This window comes from Lutra lutra, chromosome 16 (genome assembly GCF_902655055.1).
Source record: "Lutra lutra chromosome 16, mLutLut1.2, whole genome shotgun sequence".
Lineage (NCBI taxonomy): Eukaryota > Metazoa > Chordata > Mammalia > Carnivora > Mustelidae > Lutra > Lutra lutra.
The window spans coordinates 18,571,329-18,594,572 of record NC_062293.1 but is presented as its reverse complement, the minus strand read 5'-3'; the positions used below and the strand labels follow the sequence as shown (position 1 = coordinate 18,594,572).

The window sequence follows — 23,244 nt, the reverse complement described above, 5'->3', positions numbered from 1 at the left end:
AGGAGGGAGAGTTGTATTCTGCTCCTAGCACCCCTGCCTGGGGCCCTCTTTCCTAACTGAACAGCTTCTCCTTGATGGGGAGGAAGGGTACCTGGACAGCAGAGCCTGCTCTCCTCTCCCTGGTGCGCTTCTCTCCCTGGACAGCAAAGCCTTTTCTCCTCTCCCTTCCTCAGGCTGAGGGCTTAGTCAGCTTCCCTCTGCCCCTCCTCACTCTGAAGCTGGCTTTAAAGGCGATTTGTTTGTTTGTTTTTTTAATGGGAGTGGGGAGTGCAGGTTATGTTCCCAAATCCCAGGTCCACTTGAGAATTATCTCTCCAAAATCATGAAAGAAAAAAAAAATACTGTTTAAAGCTGTCCACCAGAAAAATAAATAAATAAATAAATAAATAAATAAATAAATAAATAAATAAAACAAATAAGTAAATAAAGCTGTCCTGGGCAGGACCAGCCTGCCTTCTCTGATACTCCCAGCTTCCATTTGCACCCAGCTACCCTCGGACACCCCATCCCCCTCCAGTCTCTCTTGGAGGCTCTGCCACCCTTTCTCCTCTGTTTTGCCCCCACTCTTTGCTCCCAGAAACTCCCAAAGACAGTAATGGACAACTTTTGTCTATAATGGGCAACTCTCTGCTCACACTTCTGCCAGCCCCAACCCCTCTCTCCAAGCATCACCTGTCCCCGGTCCCCTTCTCTTCACTGACCCAAGAGGAGACAGCATGCTGGGGATTGGAGCTCTTTATTTGGCAGCAGGGAAAGGAGTGGCCCGCTCTCACCAGAGGGGGAGAATACCAGGAGGCCTCCATGGGACAGCTCCCAGCCACGGGTGAGCACAGCTGGGGGGAGCACCTTGAAGGAGGGGCAGAGCAGACACAGCTCCCAGCCTTCCTCATAGGACAGGGCATGGGCCAGCCCCTCACTCATCCTCCTCATCTTCTTCTAGTGGTGGCCGGTTGCGCTTGAAGAAGCCAACCTGGGGATGCACAGGGGCCGGGGACAGGATATAAAGATCATCAGTGGGCCCCCAAGCAGCAGTTGAAGAAGCAGGCTAGAAAGCAGCCAGTCACAAGGTCCTCTCCCCAGACCAGCACACTTAGATCCCCCTGCATGCACAAATGGAGGCCTTCCCCATGCAGAGATAACACATATCACAAGTTACTTGTTTTAAATTTTTTTCCCCCTGAATTTTTTTAAAAAGATTACTTATTTGAGAGAGAGAGAGAGAAAGCATGAGCAGGGAGGAAGGGCAGAGGGAGAGGGAGAAGCAGACTCCCTGCTGAACAGGGAGCCCCATGCAGGGGTCAGTCCTAGAACCCCAAGATCATGACCTGAGCTGAAGGCAGACGCTTAACGGACTGAGACACCCAGGCGCCCGTCCCCTGAATTTTTCTTAAATATTGGCCGTTAGGTCTCTATGCGACTCAAGCTCACAGTGACATGTATTTGATGACTGTAAGTCTAATGCATGATTTTCCCTAAAAGCACCACGACTTCCCAGGGCTTGAGCACTTAAGCGAGTTTGAGAACAGCCCTCCTGGCACAGAGGAGGGAGTGACCCCGCAGGGCCTCCCCAGAGGGTCTGCATCAGACTCAGGGAAGGAGTCCGGAGGTGATCCCTGTCCTCCTCAGCAGTCAGGGAATTCCTGAAGGCAGGGCTCCCTTCCTGGGACTCTTCCTCTCAGTGGGAAACAGGCTACAAGGCCTTAGGGATTTTAGGTGCCCCTCTCCCAGGGGTCTGTGGCCTGGGAGAGGTTCTCTGGAGAATGGCACTTACTAGTGGAGATGCTGACAGACCCTGGGTCACCATCTCTCTGCCTCCCTGTGAGGTCGCGCAGGGTCAAGCTTGTGCCCACCCAGGGACCCCATGCCTCACCTTCCACATGGCCAGGACCAGGAGCATGAGCAACACCAGGCCGCCGAGCACCCCTACCAGCACCCACCAGATGGGAATGTCCCGCTCCAAGGCGCGAAGCAGCTGCGTCTGCACCTGAGGGCAAACCCACATGTTTTCTCAGTCACCTTGACACCTGCCTCTCGCAAAGACTCAGACTTGTGGGCTGAGGACCCCCAGCTAAGCCGCCCACCTGTGCCACCCCTCAGACCCGGGGATGCCCCGCCCCCATCCTGTGGGGCATGGACGCTTGGGAAGACAGTGGGTCCGCAGGCCTGTACTCACCAGAGCTTCCCCACTGGGCAGGCTGAGGGCGGGCACAGCGTAGGGAAGGGAGGAGACATTGAACCAAGCTTGCGACTGCAGCACGAACTGATCCAGGGGCCTCTGAACAGGGTGCGGTAAAAGCCATTTACATGGGCCTGCTGGTCACAGGAGTCCTGGTCCTGGCCTAATCCCGTCCCCTCAAAAGTAAGTCTTGCGCTCACTCGCTCTTCACCCCTTGCGGCCCCATCTGGCCCAGAGCAGGCGTGGTCCCTGTCCCCATAAAGCCCCGCCCCGGCACACACCCCCATAAAGCCCCGCCCCTGGCATTCTCTCCGCCCCCCCCGCCCCGCCCCCACCTGCTGGAGGCTGGACAGCTGCAGGAAGGCCAGCACCCTGACCATGGCCCGCTGGCCTCGTGCCATCTCCCGAAGCTCACACTGCACCACGGTATGCGGCCCCGAGTCGCAGCTCTAAGGGGATGCCTCATCAGTTCCCAGCCCTTCGGACCCCTCAGCCCTCACCACTCCAAGGACCCAATTGTAGACAGGGGCAGGGAGGACAGGGAGCTTAGGCCACCCTCCCAGGAAGGGCTTCAGAATCAAGCTTCTGCCGTTATCTCTAAACGGGGCTGCTCACAGGGTTCCAGAGATGCAGGGAAAGGGAAGGAAGAAGGGGGTCATCATACAGCATTCAACACCCAGAATTTTTGTAACTCTGCTTTGGCATGTCTTCATTTTCTTTAACGTACTGGGAACCTTTAAAGATTCAAGGACCCCCAGCCAGCCCCAGACACAAGCCCAGCCCCACCCTTCATATTCCACCTGCAGTCCACCCGAGGCCTGCATCACACCGTGGGCCCCTTGCCCTGCCTCCCAGAGCCTCTGCCCCTGTGCCGCAGGGAGGCCCCAGCTGGAGACCACGGAGCCTGCTCACCAGGAGAACTGGATCCTGAGGCCTGGCGGGCTGGTCGGACCCTGGCAGGGACGCCTGTCTTCGCTCCCGCTTGTGACGCCCAGGGGAGGTAGGGGAAGGGCTGGGGGTAGGCAGCCTCCAGTTCAGCTGGGGAGGCAAGCAGTTGGTCTGAGCTCCACTCATCCCACCCCCCAACTCCCGGAGGGGCTCTGGTTGATGGGCTGGGGCCCCACCCACAAGTCTTTCTTTCACCCAGGCTCTCACCTTGTAGGGGTTAGGAGTGGGCTGGGGGGAGCACTGAAGCCCCCCCTGGGGCTGTATGTCCAGGATGTAGAGCAGGTCAGAAGGCTGGGACTGGCCAGGGAGGCAGAGGCTGAGCCGGAGGCCACTCGCAGTGCCGGGGCCATTGTTGTGGAGCTGGCAGGTGGCGGTGGTCAGATATCAGGTGGCTCAGCACCCACGGCGCAGCTCCTGGGCCCCTCCCCACACCAGCCTGGGTCCCGGAAGGCCCTTCATACCTCGTAGGTGTGTTCCACTTTGGGGCCCCAGATGTTGGAGCTGTTCTCCCTGTTGTCTTCTTCGGCTATTACCACCAGGGAGGCTGGAAAGGAGTTCCTGTGGGCCCCGAATCCCTCCAGGTGAGCTTGATCAGCTGAGTCACCTGTAGGGGTTGCCCCAAGGCCCTTTGAAGCAAGGGTTCTGCCCACCATCTCCCTGGTCTGTCCCTGGTCTCACCCTCGAAGCTCCACGTGGGCCTCTGCCCGGACCGGGACATCCAGCAGCACAGCCTCGCTATTCGGATTCTGGCTGTTCTTGCTGGAGGAAAAGGGAAAAGAAGAAGCAGGTCAGGGACACCAGCCCAGTGGACATCACAACTCTCTGGGGCAGGGCCAGAATTTCAGGCATTTGGGGAAGCGCTGACTGCACAATCAGCACGCCACACTGAAGTTAGACCCGGGAAACATCTTCTAGAGCTCCAAGACTCAGAAACAAGTCTCTGGGGAAGAAAGGGAATGGGGAAGTCTGCAGGGCAGACGTTCCAGAAGATCCTTCTGGAAGGAGGGCCTCTGAGAGTGTCTGCATCAGGATCAACCAGGGGAAGGGTGGTGGGTAGGAATGTTCCCCAGCCCAGTACCTTCTGATCTGCAGCCAGAATGACACATGATCGCCAGCCTCTTCCAGGTTCTCCACACTCACCAACATTGTGATTCCTATCTGAGAGATGGCGAGGGCCAAAGTCACAGCCCAGATGCCCACTCTGGGCAGCCTTGTCCCATTATCTCAGAAACCCACTGAGAGAGGGAAAGCCACTGGGCCAAGAACACAGGGAGTGTGCGGACCAGGATTCCCACCCAGAGCTATAGGACTCCAAGCCCAGCCCCTAAAACTCGGCTGTGTCTGAGCCCCTGGTGGCCAGGACCCAGCATCCACGCCTTGGGGCCTCACCCGGGCATTCCTCTTCATGGGGTTGCCCAGCTCACACAACACCATCTTGGTCTCATTCTCCTTCTTCTGGTTACAGATGAGTCTCTCAAAGCCCTTCAGGGAGGGAGTTTCATGAAAGAAGATGGTTGGGGTATCTTATGTATATGTAAGTGCTCTCGGAAAGTCCGGAGGGGGCTTGTGTGCCAGGGTGGAGAGGTGGAGAGTTCCTGCTAACACCTAGCTCTCAAGCCATTTTCATTTTGGGCTTTAGAACAGCCCTCGGATTTTATGCTATTAGCAAATACTCCTTTTCCCAATTAAAATAAATAAATAAATAACAGTTTTTACAACCATGCCTAAGAGAAGTGGGGCCTCTCAGCTGCGAAAGGAGAGGCAAGGCTCTTGCACCACGCAGGTCCCTGGGAATGTCCCCGAGGTGGGGCCTCACCTTGATGTCGCTGATGGCCCGCATGTAGTGGGCACCTTCGGGCAGATGCACGGCCAGCTGGGCTTCATAGGCCCCCTCGCCCTCATTGGCTGCAACCATCCGCAGCTCCAGCACGTTATTGGCTCCGATGAGGAGTGGGGACCCCATCCTACGGGGAGAAAGGAGTAAAGGGGAGGAGGCCTGGCCCCGGGCCCTCCGGGCCCAGGGTCTGGGTTGGGTGAGGGGGGCGGCCCCAGGTGGTGAAGGGGCATCATGGGGCCCATGGCCTCCTCACACGCTGGCGGAGAGCTGGAGCTGGGGCACACACACGTCATCTTCCCCACAGTCCAGGATGATGCGGGTCTAGAAGAGGCACAGCGAGGGGTGCGGGTGAGTTGGGGACATGTGAAGTTTGGGGGTCACATCAGGGCCAAGGGAATTAGAAGGTCCGAGGATGAAAAGGAGTTTGGAGCTGACACCACGACTTCAAGATCTACATCAGGGTTTGGGACAATGTCAGGACAGTGACATCAGGGTTTATAGGTTTGTCGGAGTTGACAGGTGACATGAACCACACGTGGGGCTTGGAACAGGGTTTAAGGAATTTTGAGACTTGGGGGTTTTCATTAAGGTTTAGAGAAGACATTGGAATCGCTTCTCGGCCTTTTGGCTAAGATCAAGTGTGAGAAGACATTGGAGATGAGTGGTCACATCAAGGTTTTGGGGATCCCATTAGGAATTGGACACTAACCCTAACCCTGACTTTCTGGTAGAGGTCCTGCCCCTCCATTGCCCGTTTCCCCCCAGACCTGCTCCTGGACATGGGTGTCTCCGTGAAGCACGACAGCAGGGGCTACTCCATCCTTCCTGGGCTGCAAGGACACGTTAAAGCTGAGCACGATGGGACTCAGCTTGTCCCGGAAGTCGGCCTCGTCCTAGGGAGGGGACAAGAGTCAGAGCAGGCACCCTGCCAGACATGTCCCATTAACCACCCCCGTACCCCTAGCCCCAGGCCCACAACCCAGGGCTGGAGGAACAGGCTTGCACACTCAGCCCTTCCCATCCCCCGCCTGGGTGTACTCGGAGGAAAGCCATGGTGGTGTGACAGATGGGGCTCTGTCTCCCGCCCAGGTCCAGACGCAGCATGGTGTCCACCAGTAGAGAATTCAGCAGAAGCACCCGCCGGCCCTGGCGGGGCTTCTGCCGGTCCAGCTGCAGCTCAGCGTTTATGGCTGGCAAGGCGAGAGGGGAGGGTCAGGGTCTCCCAGGCCAGCCTCCAGCGGAGCCCAGACACCCCTCCCTTCCGTTCCCATGACGACACTCGACACTCACGCAGCTGCTGAGGAATGTTGTGCCCAGTGGCTCCTACACACATCTGTATGTTAAAGCTGCAAAGATAGGATTTGGGCTCAGGAGCGAGGGCCCCTGAAGGTCTCAGACCTCACCCGGCCCATCCATGCCCTCTGCCTCCTACCAGGTAACGCGCTTCTGGGTCTGGGGCAGGACACAATTTTTCACAGCAGGATTCAGTGAATCTTGTACCAACAGCCGGACACTGGCCATCACCACTGGCTGAGCTCTGGCAGAATGGGGGGAGGCTCGCTATTGTGGACCCTCCTGGCCCAGGAGCCTTTGATGGTGTGGACCCTCCCCCACGGTCCCCCTGGAGCCAGCGCTCACCTGTACACAGCCACCTTGTTGGCCCCATAAGCTCCCACCAGTAGGTCTACAGATGGTGGAGGGATCAGAATCACCAGTTAGAGGAGGCTCGGAGTCCTCAGGGGTTCCCACACCATTTCCCCCACTGGAGTTTTGACCTACTCCCCCACCCCCAGCCTCCCAGCCTCCCAGACGGGTCAGAAAACTCAGTGAGGCCTAGGCCCCTGACTGTGTCTTTCAGCATCTTCGGCTAATACCCAAGAGCTCTTCTGGGCTAGCTGGAGGCATTCCAGGGGTACCTGGGTATCCATTGTCATCGATGTCTGTGGCACCTCGCAGGGAGAAGCCAAAGCCAGAGCCTGCTGGGAAGGGGCTGTCCAGGATCTGGGAGGGGCGTGAGCTCAGCCCCTCACTCCCACCCAGGAACACCAGCACTTGGCCCCGACCACTGGGACCTCCATAGGGGGCGGCCACTGCAACATCTGGAAGGAGCAACAGAAGGGCAATGGCTGTTTGCTACCATTTTCTGTTTTGTTATCCAGGTGGCCCCAAGCTCCCTCTCCCACAGACTCCAGGAGACCAGCAGAAGGATGCAAAATTCAGTGTCAAGGAGGCAGCTGCCCTTCCCTCCAGGAGTTTACAACTCAGAACCAAAGAGACCCACCAAGTAGGATGATTATAAAAACAGTAGCAGCCCTTGGTATCTATTGAGGAAAATATATTGACACGATTTCATTTAATCCTGAAAATTGGGCAGTATTATTCCCATTTTAGGTGAAAAAACTGAATCCCAGAAGATTAAATAACCAAGACCTATTAAGTAGTGGCCCCCTTTTCCCCTAGGGAACTTCATCCATTTCTTTCTCTCCCTCCGTCCCTCCCTCCCTTCTTTCCTTCCTTCCAGACTTTATTTTTTTTTTTAAGATTTTATTTATTTATTTGACAGACAGGGATCACAAGTAGACAGAGAGGCAGGCAGAGAGAGAGAGGGAAGCAGGCTCCCTGCTGAGCAGAGAGCCCGATGCGGGACTCGATCCCAGGACCCTGAGATCATGACCTGAGCCGAAGGCAGCGGCTTAACCCACTGAGCCACCCAGGCGTCCCCAGACTTTATTTATTTAGAGAGAGAGAGAATGCGTGTGTGTGCTAGCAGGAGGAGTAGAGGGAGAGAAAGAATCCCAAGCAGGCTCCACACCCAGCACAGAGCCCAACTCGGGGCTCTATCCTGTGACCCTGAGGTCATGACCTGAGTCAAAATCAAGAGTCAGATGCTTAACCAATTAAGCCAACTGAAGGCTCCCCCCTTCACCCCATTTCAATTCCACCATGCGAACTCAGAGCTACACTAGGGGCTTGTCATCACTAATAACTTTTAAGATCACTCTTGAAAATGTATTTGTTAATTATCATATCTTATTAATTTGTAAGAATTCTTTACATGTGACAGGAATAAGAACTTTTATGTATATGTTGTAACTGTCTTTCCTTTGTCTTCTGACTTTTCTATGGTCCTTTTTTCCTTTAAAAAATCTATTGATTTTTCTGATTGAGTTACATAGAATTCATCCATATAAGACCACCCTGACCAGTCTCATTCCCAGGCTCTGGGCCTCCCCTCTCTCCTGATCTTTAGCATCTTTTTTTTTTTTTTTAAAGATTTTATTTATTTGACAGACAGAGATCACAAGTAGACAGAGGCAGGCAGAGAAAGAGGGGGAAGCTACCTGCTGAGCAGAGAGCCCGATGTGGGGCTTGATCCCAGGACTCCGGGATCATGACCCGAGCCGAAGGCAGAGGCTTTAACCCACTGAGGCACCCAGGTGCCCCACGCCCTAGCATCTTTAAAAAAAATTTTTTTTAATTTATGTATTTGACAGAGACAGTGAGAGAGGGAACACAAGCAGGGGAAGAGGGAGAAGCAGGAAGGAGACAGGCAAGCAGGCAGCCCAGCGCGGGGCTCGATCCCAGGATTCTGGTATCATGACCTGAGCTGAAGACAGACACTTAATGACTGAGCCACCCAGGCGCCCCTGACCTTTAACATCTTCATCTCTTCCTTATTTCTGACCATTCGATCACCCCGGTCATATCCTCTGCCATCTTACCCCATTGTCAGTCCTTAGCAAGTCTGGCCAGACCTCGGCAGAGGGAGCCCCAGGGATTCCTCGAAGCCCATGGAAACTAGGGATCAAGATGCTGCCCAGCTGTCCTGAGGGGGTTCTGCTCAGCCCCCTCTCCCACTCTGCTCAGCATCTATTTCAAACTTTCTTCAAGCTCCCAGTCCCCTACCTCCTTCACAGAGAGAAGCAGTCCCACTGTTGTGGTGTAAATGCAAACCCACTTTCCTTAACTCCCTGCCACCAGGCTAAACAATCCCATCCCAGCCTCACCCACCGAGCATCACAGGGACCCTCCTGCAACTCACTTCCCTCACCACTCTGTTTCCCCACCAGATCATGTCCTCCACATTCAACCTACTTCATCTGCTTTGAAATAGAATAACCTTCTCTTGAGCCTCCTCTCCTTTCAGGAATCATTTCTTCCTTCCTTCCTTCCTTCCTTCCTTCCTTCCTTCCATCCTTCCCTCCCCCTCCTCCCCCACCTCCTCATCCTCCCCCCCTTTCCCCCTCCCCTCCCCCCCAATTCCTCCTCCTTCCCCTCCTCCTTTCTTTTTGTCCTTTCACAAACTGGTTGCAAGAGCTGTCTACACTGGCTGCCTCCAGTTCTTCACTTCCATTCCTGACTTTGCCCCATGGTATTCCGACTTCTGTGCCTACCCAGCCCTGAAACCGCTTCCTCTCATTGTCACCAATGACTTCCTTCTTGCTAAAGCCCACAGACACTTCTCCAACCCCATCTAATGATGTCTTTCAGAAGCATCTGGAGACGCTGACCCCCTTCCTCCGGCTCAGAGCACTCTCTTCCTTCAGCTCAGGGCCAAGAGATCTCCTGGTTTCCCTCCTACTTCTCTAGACACTCCTGTCTCCTTTCTACACTCACTTCCTCTAGGAGTCCCCTAACCGCTCTTGCTCCCCGGGGCTTTGTCCGATGCCTTTTCTTACTTCACAGGTGCTGGGGACCTCATTCACCCTCCCGAAGCCTCTGTCTCTCACTTGGAACTCTTTGGTGCCAGTAGGGAAGGCACATGTGGTTTTTCTCTGTATGTCTGCCTAATGCTCCCAAGTCCTTCGAGGTCAAACATGCCCAGGGCTGACCTGCTGATCTCCGCCCCCCTGCCTTCCCCTTCCCAGTCCCGCTACTTGGCCTGAGTTCCAGGCAGTGAAGGCACCACACCCCCTCAACTCCTGGCTTTCTCTTTGCTCCACATCCAGCCACCCATCAAGTCCTAATAGTCCAGGTACTAAATACCTGTGAAATCAACCCATCTCTAACCCCACCGCCAAAATCCAGAGCCAGGTGGTCACCCTCTCTTGTCTGGATGGATGCAAACAAATCCTAAGTGGTCCTTTTCAACTCTTCTCCCCAAAAGCCCGGTTCCCGGCTCTGGCGACGCTCTGGTCAAATCCATGACCTTGGTTACAACTGTTAACCATTTCGCAGCAAGTGCGGCTTCTCTCTTCCCTTACCGTTGTAGCCATCCCGGTCGAGGTCGCCCAGGGGTGCGATGGCTGAGCCAAATCGCCCGTAGAGCTGAGTGCCGGTCAGCAGGAGGCTGGGGGCGCCCAGCACGTGGTGACCTCGAGGCTGCAGGAACAAGTACACGCGCCCCACCTCGGCCAGTTTGTGGTCAGCGCGGCTCTCCATGTACAGTGGCGCACCCACCAGCAGGTCGTGCCTCCTGCAGGCCAGACGGGCATCACGGTGGAGTGGGTTAGGGGGATGATGCGGGCCTGAACCAAATCTTGCCCATTCCATTCTCGCCCTCCCGCTCCCTTCGGTGGTTGTCATGTGGGAGTGGGCAAGGAAAGGAGGAGACCGAAAGCAGTCAACCCCTCTGAGGACTGGGGACCCAAAACGGGTAGGGATGGGGCGCCCCTCACCCGTCTCCGTTTACATCAGTGACGGTCACCGAGTGTCCAAAATACGATGCCATCTACAGGAAGAGGAGGCATACTTAATTCCTGCCCCTAGACCGTCACCCTCTCTTACACATAGCCCCTCCCACCCCTGGAATATTCTAGGGTTCCAATTCCCCAGCTTCGGCCACCCCCACCGTGGCGGGCCTCCACCTGCTCTCCATGCAGCTTGTGCAGCGTCTGGTGGTACGAATTCAAAATTTCCACCTGCACAGAGAATGCAAGGAGCGCCTCATTCTTGCTCCCCAGGAGAGCCTCCCGTTCCGTTGAGAAAAGGCAGGAGGTTTAGAGGGCTTGTGGGGCTGAGGAGTGGGGTCAGGGGCTTTGGGATGCCCTGTGGCAGGACAGGGGGCACTCACCGCTCCCAGGGTCCAGCTCCAGGTGGGGGCACCAAGGACATACTCTGGGGAGAGCCTTACGCCAGTGAATGAAGTCCTTTGAACCTACCCACCCCACCTCCCACCCGCCATTCTGCAACCCAGGGGAGACTTCAGTGCGGGGCTTCTAAGTGCTCCTCCCTGGGTTGGGGTTCCCAACCTTTGCCCCTAAATGGATTTCTTTTTTTTTAATGCTGTTTTTTTTTTTTAAGATTTTATTTATTTATTTGACAGAGAGAGATCACAAGTAGACGGAGAGGCAGGCAGAGAGAGAGAGAGAGGGAAGCAGGCTTCTTGCTGAGCAGAGAGCCCGATGCGGGACTTGATTCCAGGACCCCGAGATCATGACCTGAGCCGAAGGCAGCGGCTTAACCCACTGAGCCACCCAGGCGCCCCCTAAATGGATTTCTTGCCTGTAGTGTTGAGATCCCCGTCGAACTCTCCCACCGCCACCGAGTACCCTGAAGACACAGCACCAATTACTCTTTCTGAGAGAAGGAAGCAGGGAGAGGGCCAAGGGCCAGGAAGAAAGGGTCTCAGGGACCACCCAGGCCAAACCCTGCATTGTGTTGATGGGAAAACTGAGGCCAAGCCCCGCCCCAGGCCGCCCTGCGAATCCAGGGTGGCAAAGGTAAGCAGGGGTATATGGGACTTGCGCCGTGGCGGGGAAGCTGTGGGCGCAGAGGGTGAAGGCGTCTTAGGTGCTGAGATGGCCTGAGGGCGCTCCCGCAGGGGCAGGACCCAGCCGGCGGAGTGCGCGCCGTGATGCTTAGAGCGCGCGGGGAGGCCTAGAAGGGAGGGGCCGGGATTACCCCGGTAGCCGTCCTCGTACTCCGGCTCGTAGGAGTCCAAGGTGAAGCTCTGAGAGGCCACGTGCCACAAGAGGGTGCCTGGGCGGTAACTCGAGACGATAGTGGCAATGGGAGCCCGCGCCAGCAGACCTAGGGCGCGAGAGACAGCGGGTGTGGGGAACCAGACTCCTGGAGTCTCCCCAGGCCCAGAGAAGGGAGGGAGGTGTGCAGATGGTCAGGTACCTAAGAAAAAATAGCCGCCAGGGGCCCCAAGCACCAGCTCTCCTGCCTGAAAGGGAAGCCCTGGAAGTGAGAAGGAACCCTGCTGGGAGCCGCCCCCACGCCGCTTGGGCTCCCTTCTCGCCTGAGTAACTACGGAGCTGAAGCCCGCTTCGCAGCAGCGTCGGTCGTCTATTGGGGGAGGGAAGGAGGAGGAGTTAGCGAAGGGGCGGATCCGGGAGTGTGCGCGGGCGTCGGGGCCGGGGCGGGGCCGGGGTGGGGCGTAGGAGTTGGGGGCGGAGCTGAGGGGGGCCGTGGGTGGGCGGAGGCCAAATGGAGAGCAGCACTCACTAAAGCCGTTTTTCTGGTAAACCTGGCTCATGGTGTTAGCCCGACAGGGCGAGTACTCCGCGCGGGCGCCGTTCTGGAGCTGAGCCAGGAAGCAGCCACCTACGGGCGTCTTCTCAGCCTCTTCGGTCTTTTCTAGGGCGTTCCAGTGCTGCCAGGGGGCGCAGGCCTGGAGCAGGGCCACAGGAGAGTGGGGAACCAGCGGGAGTCGGGTTCCCCCCCCTGCACGTGTCCCTGCCCCCGACTGCTCTCGGTGCCCCGTGCCGCAGCGCCCACCACAATGTTGTCTTTCCAGCTGACCACCGACGCGCCCAGTCCTTGCCGGGACTTGAAGGTTTGGAAGGTGTAGGAGCCTACGTGTCGGGTCTCATCATCTGGAGGGCACAAGCAGGGTGCGGCGCTGAAGCACGGCTGTCCACGCCCCCTGTAGCCCCTCCTTTTCCCTCCTTGCGCTGGACTCACTGAGGTCGAAGGGCAGCAAGGTGCACTGGCTGCCCTCGGCCTTCCAGGGGCACAGGAACACGCCGCCTGTCTCCTCCTGGCTGGGGCCTAGGGTCCGTGGGGCGCCCACCACGATGGCCACTCTGCGTAGGAAAGCTGGGTGAACGCGGGGCGAATTCCGAGGTACCACATGCCCTGGCGCCTGCGCTGAGAGCACTACCCAGAAGGGCTGTGTGCCTTGGAGGGCACCGGATCATCTTCTCTCAACCGGACCGTGGAGGTCAGCCTGTTGATGTTATGGCCAGGGAAACTGTCTCCCGGCGAGGAAACCACGTGCGTAAAGTAATTTAGCAAGTTAAGGGTAAAGCTGGTACTATAACCGTTTAGTTTGGTTTGAATATGAAGAGTTTGTCATCCTTGCTGAAAAAGATCTCCTAAGGTCTGCACACCACCCACACTCCACATCCTACACCCTTGTGCCCCACACCGTTGTGCCCCACACCGTTAAGTCAGGGGTTTGCATGCTCCCTGAAATTTAAGACTGTTACCAGATACCTTCCTGAGAGCTAGGTTTAATGGTGATTAGGGAAGCTACTGAGCACCTCTAAAGTGGGGGTACTGATATAACTGAGGACCTTAGTAGATGTAAGTTCAAGTCATAGTTCTACCATATATAAATTGGGGACAATAATGCCATGTTCTATTTTTTTCTTTCTTTCTTTCTTCCTTCCTTTCTTTTTCTTTCTTTCTTTCTTTCTTTCTTTCTTTCTTTCTTTCTTTCTTTCTTTCTTTCTGTTTTTTGTTTGTTTTTGTTTTTGAGCTCACAGGATGTTTAAGTAATGCCTATGAGGTCAATATCTGCAGAAAGAAAGGGAACAGAATGCCTATGTGGCTCAGTCAGTTGTGTCTGCCTTCGGCTCAGGTCAGGATCCCAGCGTCCTGGGATCAAGTCCCATATCCAGCTCCTTGTTCAGCAGGGAGCCTGCTTTTCCCTCTGCCTGCTGCTCCCCTTGCTTGTGTGCTCTCTCTCTCTCTCTCCCTCTCTCTGACAAATAAATAAAATCGTTAAAAAAAAAAAATCTTAAAAAAAAAAGAAAGGGAAAGGAACAGGAGTGGGCAGAGAAAGGAGTATGATGCAGATTCAGGCCCAATGACAGGTGTGGCTCAACACCCTAGGAGCTCTGGAGCTAGAAGGACCTTTCAGAACCATCCCAAGTTGAGGTGAGAACATCAGACCCTTCCACCTCTCTCCTCCCTCCACACTCCTCATTGATCAGCCACTGGTTGTAGGCCATCTTGGAAAGGGGGCTTTGGCGGAGGTGACTCTTCAGCAGAGGAAATCCCCCAAGAAGCAGGTACTTGAAGACTGTCTGCCGTCCCCAGGGGTGGGCATCCCAGCAGCTACCACAATAAGTCACTCATGCGGGGTAGTTACTATAAAGAGAAGGAACCAGGACTCTATTCTTAGAAGTCTGATTTTGCAGCTGACTAATTCCAGCCATGAATGCTCCATTGTTTCTTTTCAAATATTTGTGATTTTGATGGGAATGAGGGGCATGGAGTAGAAAAGCAAGGTGCGAGTGGGGCAAGTCATTTTAAGACATGTGCTCCTCTCTGTATTTTGAGGAGACCAAGGTGGCATAGGTCATACAACTGAGCCTTGAGGGAAAAATAAGCCATCAACTTTTATCTTCCCTTTGTTTTGGCTGTAGCGTTGGTGCCCACCTCTGCATGTGTGCCCCTCCCTGACACTCTAACCTGAGCTAGTTCCTGCCAGTATTCCTAAAAAGAGCTCACTCTGAAATAGAGCCTGAAAGTCTCTTTGCTCAACCTCTAGGTAACAAATGGGGAGCTTGAGGCTCCCAGAAGTGGTGATGGTCTCTCCCAACACCCAGACTTCAACCCAGGCTCACCTCCCATGGTTGTCCTTGTAGAAGTCCAGTGAAAACCCAAAGTGGCTGCCATTGGGGCCTGTGTACAAGGTGAGTTGCCTTGGGTCCAGGTTCAAGGCCCAGGCCGGAGGGATGGCCCCAGGTCCCAAGAGCAGCTGCACCCACTCCAGAAGCCAGAGGGCATGAAGTGGATACACAGCTCTGGCCATCTTCCTTCTCCCACAACCTCCTCGGCAGGAATGGACTAGCTCCTTCCTCTTCCTTTCGGTCTCCACTGCAGGAAGGCTTTTCTTATCAAACTGGAACCCACTTGCTGAGCAGTAGGCAGAGGAAGGGGCTATAGGCCCTGGAACCATATGGTTTCTTGGATTGCGGGGAAGGGGTGAGGCCACCCTGGGGGTGGATGCTAATGGCTGAAAGGCATGACTCTTCCCTTTTCCTGAGAGTAGTTTATCACCGAGTCCTGTTGGTTCTGCCTCTTAGCTATGTCTCTTGAATCTTCACATTTCCACCACCACCATGCTAGTCGAAGCCACCATTCCTTTCTGCTTGGGGTGGTGTAACCATGAACTGGTCCGTACACCTCCACTCCAGCCACTTTACAGCTCTTTGTCCCGCCTCACAGCTGCCTGCAGTGCTGTGGCCCACTGTGACTTGGTCAGCGGTGGAGGAAGGAGGAAGCTGTTGTCCCTTGATAAGACTTGAGGCTGCTGTATCCTTTTGGATAACGCACTTACCCACTTCCTCTTTCGGGGTCTTGGTCAGCCATATTGGTGCAGCAAGCTGCTTTACTCTCCCTCCATCTCAGGCCAGGTCTTAGTGCCGCCACCACAGTGCAGCCGGTGCTGGTGAAGGGGAAAGGAGATGCAGTTAGAGCGCAGTCCAGGTTATTCTGGCTCACAGGCTCTGGGACCAGACGCCAGCTGTTCAGCTGAAGGCAGACCCTCCACTGTTTCTTGGGTGACAGAGCTCTTGTCCAGTCAAGACTTGGTTCTTGTGGGGTCATTGCCTAGGGGAAGCCTCCCTCGATTTCCCCAGGCTGGCACTCTGCAGTTGACACATGTGGGCACAGCCCTGATCACGCTGTTTAGTCATGGTCCATTCATGGACTTGCTTGTGTCCATGACTCACTCCCTCGAGAGTAAGGTTCCTTTCTGCGGCCGCAGGGCCTGGCCGGGAGTCCTGCACCTAGTAGGCATTGCTGACAGACGGACTGAACGGGAGTGCGCACTGAGGGTAGACGATACAAACGTAGAGTCACACAGTGGAAAGAGAAGGTACGGTTCTGAGCAGAAAGGCAAGGTAATTTTCTCTGGATGACAGAAGAGGAGTGTCAAATCTTACCGGCACTGCAGGTCTTCCCCCAGAAAGCAGGTTCTCAGGAGGGAAATTCAAGAGATCTGATCCCGGTCAAGGAAGACTGCTGCATCCTCCTTTTGCTCTCTATTTTGTAACCAAACTTAACCACCATCTTTATCCAGCCCAAGGATCCTTTTTTTTTTTTTTTCCCCTAAGATTTTATTTGAGAGAGCGAGCATGAGCGAGGAGAGGCAAAAGGAGAAGCAGACTCCCCATTGAGCAGGGAGCCCAACATGGGGCTTGATCCCAGGACCCGGGGATCATGACCTAAGCCGAAGGCACACGCCAAAGCGATTGAGCCACCCAGGTGCCCCCTGCCCAGCTATCCTGTGCCATCCTTTCAGCTTCTCTGTTCCCCTAATTCACCACCTCAGCACCCAGCTCAAAATCCTATCCCTTACTCGATTCGTAACTGGATGGGGTAGGGAGGTGCCCAAGTTAATTCAAAGCTTTGGCGCCTGGCTGGCTGGTAGGACAGTGGTACGTACCATCAGCTGAAGTTGGAAATAGGTGAAGGCTCTGATTTGGGAAGGAAGAGAAGTTTGGTATTCGAGAATTCGGTTTCTCAAGGGTGTCCCTTCCGAGCCAGGGCTGGGTTGATCTCCCTTCTGAGACAGCCGTGGAGTGTTGATCTGTTGCTCCCACTTTCCCATCCCATCAACCCTGAGTCCTAGAATTCCTCAATGAATCCAAAGTTTTGTTAAGGCTTCATTAAGTTGGTAATTATTGAATTTCTGGAGCCCCTGGTGGCTCAGTTGATTAAGCATCTGCCTTCAGCTCAGGTCATGATCCCAGGGTCTTGGGCTCAAGCCCCGCCATTGTGCTCCCTGCTCAGCAGGAGGCCTGCTTCTTCCTCTCTCTCTGCCTGCTTCTCTGCCTACTTGTGATTTCTGTCAAATAAATAAAATCTTTTAAAAAAAATTATTGCATTTCTATGTGCCTGGCACTGAGCTAGTGATGTGGATACATAAAAATCCTTTATCATCTTTGATGCTTCCTTGCTAAATCCTTGCATAGTCCGCAGTTAATATTTTCTTTGTTCATACTTAAAAATATAGTCAAAATGTTTACTATGTGTTCAACTTTATGTAAAACACTCTTAAGGGACTTAGAATAAAAGAATAAATAAAATAAAAAAAATAAAAGAAAAAAAGAATAAAAGAAGTGTTAAGAATCAGTTCTTTTCCTCTCTGAGCTTACAATTCTACTGGGAAGCAGGAAATATAAAATGAATCACACCCATTCTTGAAAGCCAGTAAGTTCACATGGAATGGGGAGTTAGATCCTGGTGAGCCCAGCCAGGAAAATGCTGCAGCAATTCAGACAAGAGCTGATAAAGGGGAGGTGAAGGTATTTCTGGCAAATAATGGAAATGGTTGATGAGGCCCAATTTAGTATCAAGGGTGCAGGAGAGGGAGTATGTCCATGTTCCTGCTCAGGTGGCTGAGGCAGGGAGCTCAAAGAACCTTACTGGAATTACAGCCACACACACATCTCCCCCTACCAGCGTTCTCTGTAGGCCAGTCTGCCTCTTTCACTGCACCCTGCCCGCTCAGAAAGTCACTTTTATTTCCTAACATGCCTTCTTTCTGGGCAGCGATTTTGGTATTTTAGGAAAATAGGCAGATCTCAGCATCCAACCCAAGGTTCAAATTGAACAGCTTCCCTCCGGTCAAGGGGAGCTGTATGAGAACAGGAAAGACACAGACATTGTACTACTCCTTCCTGAAAGGCTGAGGGAGAGAGGAAAGCTTCTCACTGTAAATCTATGGTTAGCTTTTGATGCTTAACTTTCTCTGCTTTTTGTGTTTTTTTTTTTTTTTTTAAAACAGAAGAGCAGATAGAGGCTTTTATCTGCTCTAACAATTACAGCACATTTCCTTTTACCAGCTAGCTTTCAAGCACTGCAGTGTACTATTAACAGGTTAAGGAGAACAGAAGACTGGCAGGGTATACAAAACTCCACTTGGAAGGCAAAGGCCAGGCAGATGATTTGTAATCCCATCACCCTGAAGTTCATCCCAAATTCCAAAAATCCAAGCCAGAAATCCCAAACCCATTTAGTGAGCACCTACATGCCCTACGTTCTACCGCATATAGATTACAGATCTAAACTGAAGAAAAAAGGAGACACGGAAGAGAATTCTTGTGGGAGAGTGGAAAGGAGGTGCACATTCCAAGACACCCACCTAAGACTGAAAGAAAATTAACTGCGATTATTTCCTTCTACAGCACAGTTTTCCCCCTTTACTCGGGCAGCCTGTCATGAGCAGCTAAATCCCAAACATCATAAGCAACTCATTCACAAGAATCCATTTCCTGATCACTTCACAAAATGTTACTGGTGACCCGTAAAGCCATCCCTTCCCAGTTTGAGCGGATGGGACAACAATCACCACAGACTCTGCCACATTTCCACAAATCATTGGTTTATTAGAAAGTTCCTTTCCCTAATTTTACAGCATATATATCTCTATCATATGTGATAAAGTTAAATACAATCTGTAATGCTTGTAAGTAAGGATAGGTTATTTTTTCTTTTTTTTTTTTTAAGTTTTAAAATCACTGTTCTGAAAGTTACAGAAAACTGCCCCCTGGAAGGGAGAGAGGCAGCCAGAGTATGGCTCCATCTACAAGCTAATGGGAAGCAGCACAAAAGTGTTAATACTGTATTATTTAAATATTTACATGGGCTGAAAGCAAAGAAAAATGAGTCCCTTCACTTCGAACAGGTGATTTCATCTTTCCAGTGCTAGTTATCAAGAGTGAGGCTTCTGATCGGATGAGGAGCCTGAACAGGCAGGAGGCTCAGTCACAATCCTTGTTTGCCCAGCACTTGCTTCTCATAAACTCAAAACCTTTTTCTTTTGGGAATCTGAGAAGAAAGGCAGAACACAGAGCCTCGGGCCAAGTAAGCAGGGTTTGCTTCTTCCTGTCCAGTGACCACCCAACCAATTTTAGCCACAGGAATACGGAGGGAACTGCTAACTGCACCCAAGATGAGACCTGCAATATAAACGGGTCGGTGTGTTAGGTCTGAGAGCCCAGGTGAAAGGCAAGAGGAGGAAGAGGAACGGAGGTGGTACTTCCTCTGGTTGGTGTCATGGAAGGAAAAAAAAAATCTTCACTGCTTCAGCAAGGTTGGGCAGAAGGTATGGAAACTGTGAAGCAAAAGAATCTGCAGTATCTGTAACTGTGCTCGCCTCCCCACATGAGAAGGAAGAAACTGTCCCAACTCTATCGTCCTCAAGTCTACTTCTTCAATTTCTAGCCAACCCAAAAGGCACATTAACAAAAAAAAAAAAAAAAAAAAAAAAAAAAAAAAAAAAAAAGTCAGAGGGGGCTAAGTACTAGGAAGGCAAACAGACTGCCTGGAGCAAGGCACCCAGGAACCCCCCCCCCCCCCCCCCAGATAATCACTCTGAATCTCACTGCTTCCGGAGAATAAAGCTCTCAAATCTCTCCTTCCTCCTCTGTGGGTCTTCCTGTTTCTCTGTATAAAACTGCAAAGCACGAGGGAGAGGTCTTAACTGAGGATCCCTCTGACACCCCCAGCTGGCTGCTGCCCATTAGTTCAAAAATCCCAGTGCTGGGGGCACCACTTACTGCAAGTTAACTAAACGTTTCGTCCCAACGTTTCGTCCCAGCAAAAGATGTTAAACAATGTTCTTTTTGTTTTAACATTTTTATAGTTCATAACTTCAAAAAATACATGAGCTTGATAAAATATACATGCTTAGTCATTTTTGCATCTAGCAGAAAACAGATACTTTATTTTTTGTTTTCATTTTATAACCTTTAAAGTTTCTTAATTCAACTAGGGCAAACATATTTACACAAAGCCACCAGAACAAGGATCACTTAAAGAGCTGGATGTAAAAAATATTATTGCAGTATACTACAAATATGGAACCTTTTTTAATATGAGCTACAAAAAGCAGCATTTACGTTTATAGAGTTCAGTGCAATTTTTTACATTTAAAAAAAATCCTATAAATTAAGAAGGAAACATCAACATGACAGAAGAAAATACACCCTTCAGACACATGAGCTCCTCTCTGGGGAAGCACACGGGCGACTTTATGTTTCGCACAGCTTCTATTCATGATAGGATCTTCTTTTTCTGAGACATGCAGGTATCTCTTCTGGGATGAGGGACATGAGGACAACAGGGCCAAAAGTGTGGCTCTCTGTGTGGGAAGTGGATTGAATAACAGCCTGAGTAGCATCTGGTTCCAGGTCAGACTCCCTTTCCACCTCACCCGGGATAGCACAAGGTCTCCAAGGGATGGTCAAAGACACCGAGTGGGCAGGACCAGATGGACAAACTGCCGGCCAGAGAGGAAGAGAATGTTTAAAAATTTACAGAAGGGAAGAACAGAGGATAAAAAGTAGAGGGAAGAGTATCCAAACTTGACAGTTTGGAGATGTTGCCGCAGAGGGGTTAGGAGCACTTACTGGTGTTCCCTAGCTTGGAGACACAGGAGAGGAAGGGACAAACAGAAAGGGGGAAGGGGGGAAAAAATCCCTGATAGTAAAACCCAAAGCAAACCTCAAATCTAAAACCACCCCTGCAAGCCAAAACTTGATTCTTTGGCTGTCAGACACTGCCCATCCCAGCTGGTACTTGCTGGTATTAATGGCTCAACACCCCCGAGGGAAGATACATGGGTCGCCTTCCCTGGCCCTACCTGGGCTCCCATCCCACAACTCATGTGCCATGGCTAGGCGGGTGCTGCAGGTCCTGACCTGAGAAGATGGGGTGAAGTAGTGGGTGAAGGTGGAGGGCGGTGGCAGCTGCCGCAGCAGGCCGTGGAGCAAGAAGGGTAGGGTAGAGGGCAGCGTGCGGGACAGGATGGAAGGTGAAGGGCCCAGGATGAATGGCTGAGGCAGGAATTATATGGATGGGATGGCTAGTGAGAAAGGTGGCAGGGTGACCAGGGATGATTGAGTGAGTGAGGTGGGACAAGGAAATGGGAGTTAGGTGGGGCTGGGGGATATGATGTACTTGGGCAAGTGGCTGGGGATGCGGGTGGGGGTGGATTCCGATGGCAGCAGCAGCCGCCGCCGCGTGATGCTGCAGGATGGCATGCTGAACAGTTGTGATCGAGGTGGCAGAGGCTGTGGCTGGCTGCTGGATGTGGATGGGCTGCAGGGCCGGAGTGGCTGGGGCCAGGGCAGCCGAGGCGGGGAAGGCCTTTACTTGCTTAGCCAGAAGCTGCTGCTGGATGTGCTGCTGCGCGGCCTGCTGGAGCTTGCTGTACTTCTCCATCTCCTCGGGGGTGAAAGTGATGGGCTGGCTCTCCAGCGGGGCCAGGGAAGCATCCTCAGCCCCATCAGCCGACTCAATACTGGGATCCCCACTGGGAGGTGCATAACTGGGGAAGTGCTCAAGGTCTGGCGCTATAGGCAGCAAGCTGGATTCCACAGGGCCTGGCTGACTGCCACTATCCAAGGACTCTAGGGTGTCCCCGTCACTGGGGTCAGGGAGGTAGTTATGGGAGATGGTGGGGTCCCCGGAATAGCAGTCCGAGTGCACTGGGGTGCCTAGTGGAGCCACAGGGTGATCAGCAGTAGCTTCCTCAGACTTTGGCTCTTCTGGGGGTGGGTCTGATAAGGGGCCAGCTGTTTCCTCTGAAGGGAACTGATGTCCAAATGGGGCATCGCTACCCCCTGGAGGCCCTTCTTCTGTCTCTGACTGTTCCTGCTCTTCCCCTCTTTCTAAGCCAGACTCTTCACATTTCTTGGTGTTGGACTTTCGGGTAGCTGGGAGCTTCCCTATCAGTGGAAGGACAGGCTTATTGCCAAGAGACGGGGGGAGCTTGGGCCCAAAGTAACCTTGCGGGGGGTCCTTGAGCTTGAGCCCGGCTTTATTAGGGGTGGCCAGCACCTCCTCGCTCACACTGGGTTTCCTCTCTACTTTCCTTGACTGGATCTTCTCCAGCAGCAGCTTGGCAGTGACAGAGTTCTTGTCTTCGGGGCTACAGTCACCTTCTAACCCCCTTCCTGCACCAACACTGCTGTTCTGGGAGGGCGGGCCTGTCCCTTTGCCATCGTCTCCTCTGCCATCTTCTTTCTTACCGGGACCTTCTCCCCGGCCTGATCGGAAATAGTGGGGAGACTGGGAGCGGTAGATTTTAGAGTGGATGAAGTCTCGACGACCAGAACGTCTTTCCTCGGGGCTTTCGTGACCCCATGACCCCTTCCTGGAACCCGATCTCTGGGAAGGGCTCCTGGTGCTGCGGCTGCGGTCACGGCTGTAACTTCGGCTCCGCTGCCAGCTGTGGGCCGTGGTACTGCGGCTTCTCCGCTTGCTCCGGCTGCGGCTACAGCTGCTGCTGCGGCTGCGGCCCCGGGACCTCGAGCGCTCCCTGGTGTGACTCCGAGAGCGGCTCCGGGACGGGCTGCAACTGAGGCTGTAGTCATCATCGGAAGAGGAGTATTTGTGCCGTTTGGACCGGTGCTTGGAGCTGGCGTAGTCGGAGTCGTCAGAGTCATGGGAGCGCTTGGAGTGCCTTCGAGATCGGTCACTATAGTCGCTGTAGCTGTCATCAGAGTAGCTGCGCTGTCTACTGTAGCAGCTCTGGTCTGAAGAAGCATCTGAGCTACTTGAGTAAGAACGCCGGGAAGAACGGTGTGAGGAATGGTGTCGGCCGGACCGGGAGCGGCTACGGGAATGCTCACTGCCTGAGTCTTCCTCCTCTTCCTCCTCCTCGCTGTACTGGGATGGAGACTTTTGGTGTAGCCGGTGCGATGAAGCGTCATCGCTGTCCTCATCTCCACTACTGGGGCGACTCCGGTGGCCCGACCGGCTGCTCCGTTTGGCGCTAGCTCTTCGCTGGCAGGATGCAGTCAGAGGCTCACCTCTGTGTTTCCTGCCACCGTGATCCTGGGAGTCGCCACCACCCCCACCTTCATCCTTCTTGCCACTGCCCCCCTCTTCAGCCGGGAGGGGCCTCCGCTGGGAAGCATCTTGAGCTCGCCGCCGTCGTCTGGGCGGTGCAGGGCTACCACTCCCAGGGGGTTCTGGTTTGGGTCCCCGTTCAGAATCTGCCGGAGCTGATGACTTATTCTTCTTTCGTTTTCGTTTCTTGCGCTTCTTAGACTTCTCCCCAGACTCTGTCTTAGAGCTTTTCTCTTCTGGGTCAGCCTTGTGTTTCCGTTTGTGTTTGCTTGACTTTTTGTGCTTCTTTTTCTTTTGT

General features: G+C 53.5%; 2 protein-coding genes across 3 annotated transcripts in view; both read right to left on the bottom strand.

Moving 5' to 3' along the window:
• Positions 1 to 719: 719 nt before the first annotated feature.
• ITGA2B (integrin subunit alpha 2b) lies at positions 720 to 14,907 on the bottom strand. Of its 2 annotated transcripts, XM_047708967.1 has the most exons (30): positions 14,705 to 14,907; positions 12,813 to 12,934; positions 12,627 to 12,724; positions 12,354 to 12,519; positions 12,148 to 12,194; positions 12,027 to 12,072; positions 11,805 to 11,933; positions 11,406 to 11,453; positions 10,975 to 11,018; positions 10,769 to 10,822; positions 10,580 to 10,632; positions 10,166 to 10,377; positions 6,878 to 7,060; positions 6,600 to 6,645; positions 6,394 to 6,498; positions 6,252 to 6,307; positions 6,000 to 6,151; positions 5,729 to 5,854; positions 5,215 to 5,282; positions 4,941 to 5,088; positions 4,514 to 4,606; positions 4,203 to 4,282; positions 3,803 to 3,883; positions 3,586 to 3,682; positions 3,332 to 3,484; positions 3,089 to 3,214; positions 2,512 to 2,625; positions 2,174 to 2,275; positions 1,871 to 1,984; positions 720 to 970 (listed from the first exon to the last, which is right to left on the bottom strand). In XM_047708967.1, the coding sequence occupies exons 1-30, from the start codon at positions 14,890 to 14,892 to the stop codon at positions 914 to 916; spliced, it is 3,108 nt and encodes a 1,035-aa protein (XP_047564923.1). In that variant the 5' UTR covers positions 14,893 to 14,907; the 3' UTR covers positions 720 to 913. The 2 variants fall into 2 exon arrangements, 1 of the variants encoding a protein (XP_047564923.1); XR_007123560.1 differs by lacking the exons at positions 12,148 to 12,194; positions 12,354 to 12,519; positions 12,627 to 12,724; positions 12,813 to 12,934; positions 14,705 to 14,907 and having other exon boundaries at positions 720 to 764; positions 863 to 970; positions 12,027 to 12,140.
• A 4,806-nt stretch (positions 14,908 to 19,713) lies between these two features.
• The window catches only part of GPATCH8 (G-patch domain containing 8), a 105,719-nt gene continuing 102,188 nt past the window's right edge, over positions 19,714 to 23,244 (bottom strand). The window contains 1 exon segment of the mRNA XM_047706535.1: positions 19,714 to 23,242. Within this exon segment, the coding sequence (XP_047562491.1) occupies positions 20,754 to 23,242 (2,489 nt within the window). The 3' untranslated portion in view covers positions 19,714 to 20,753.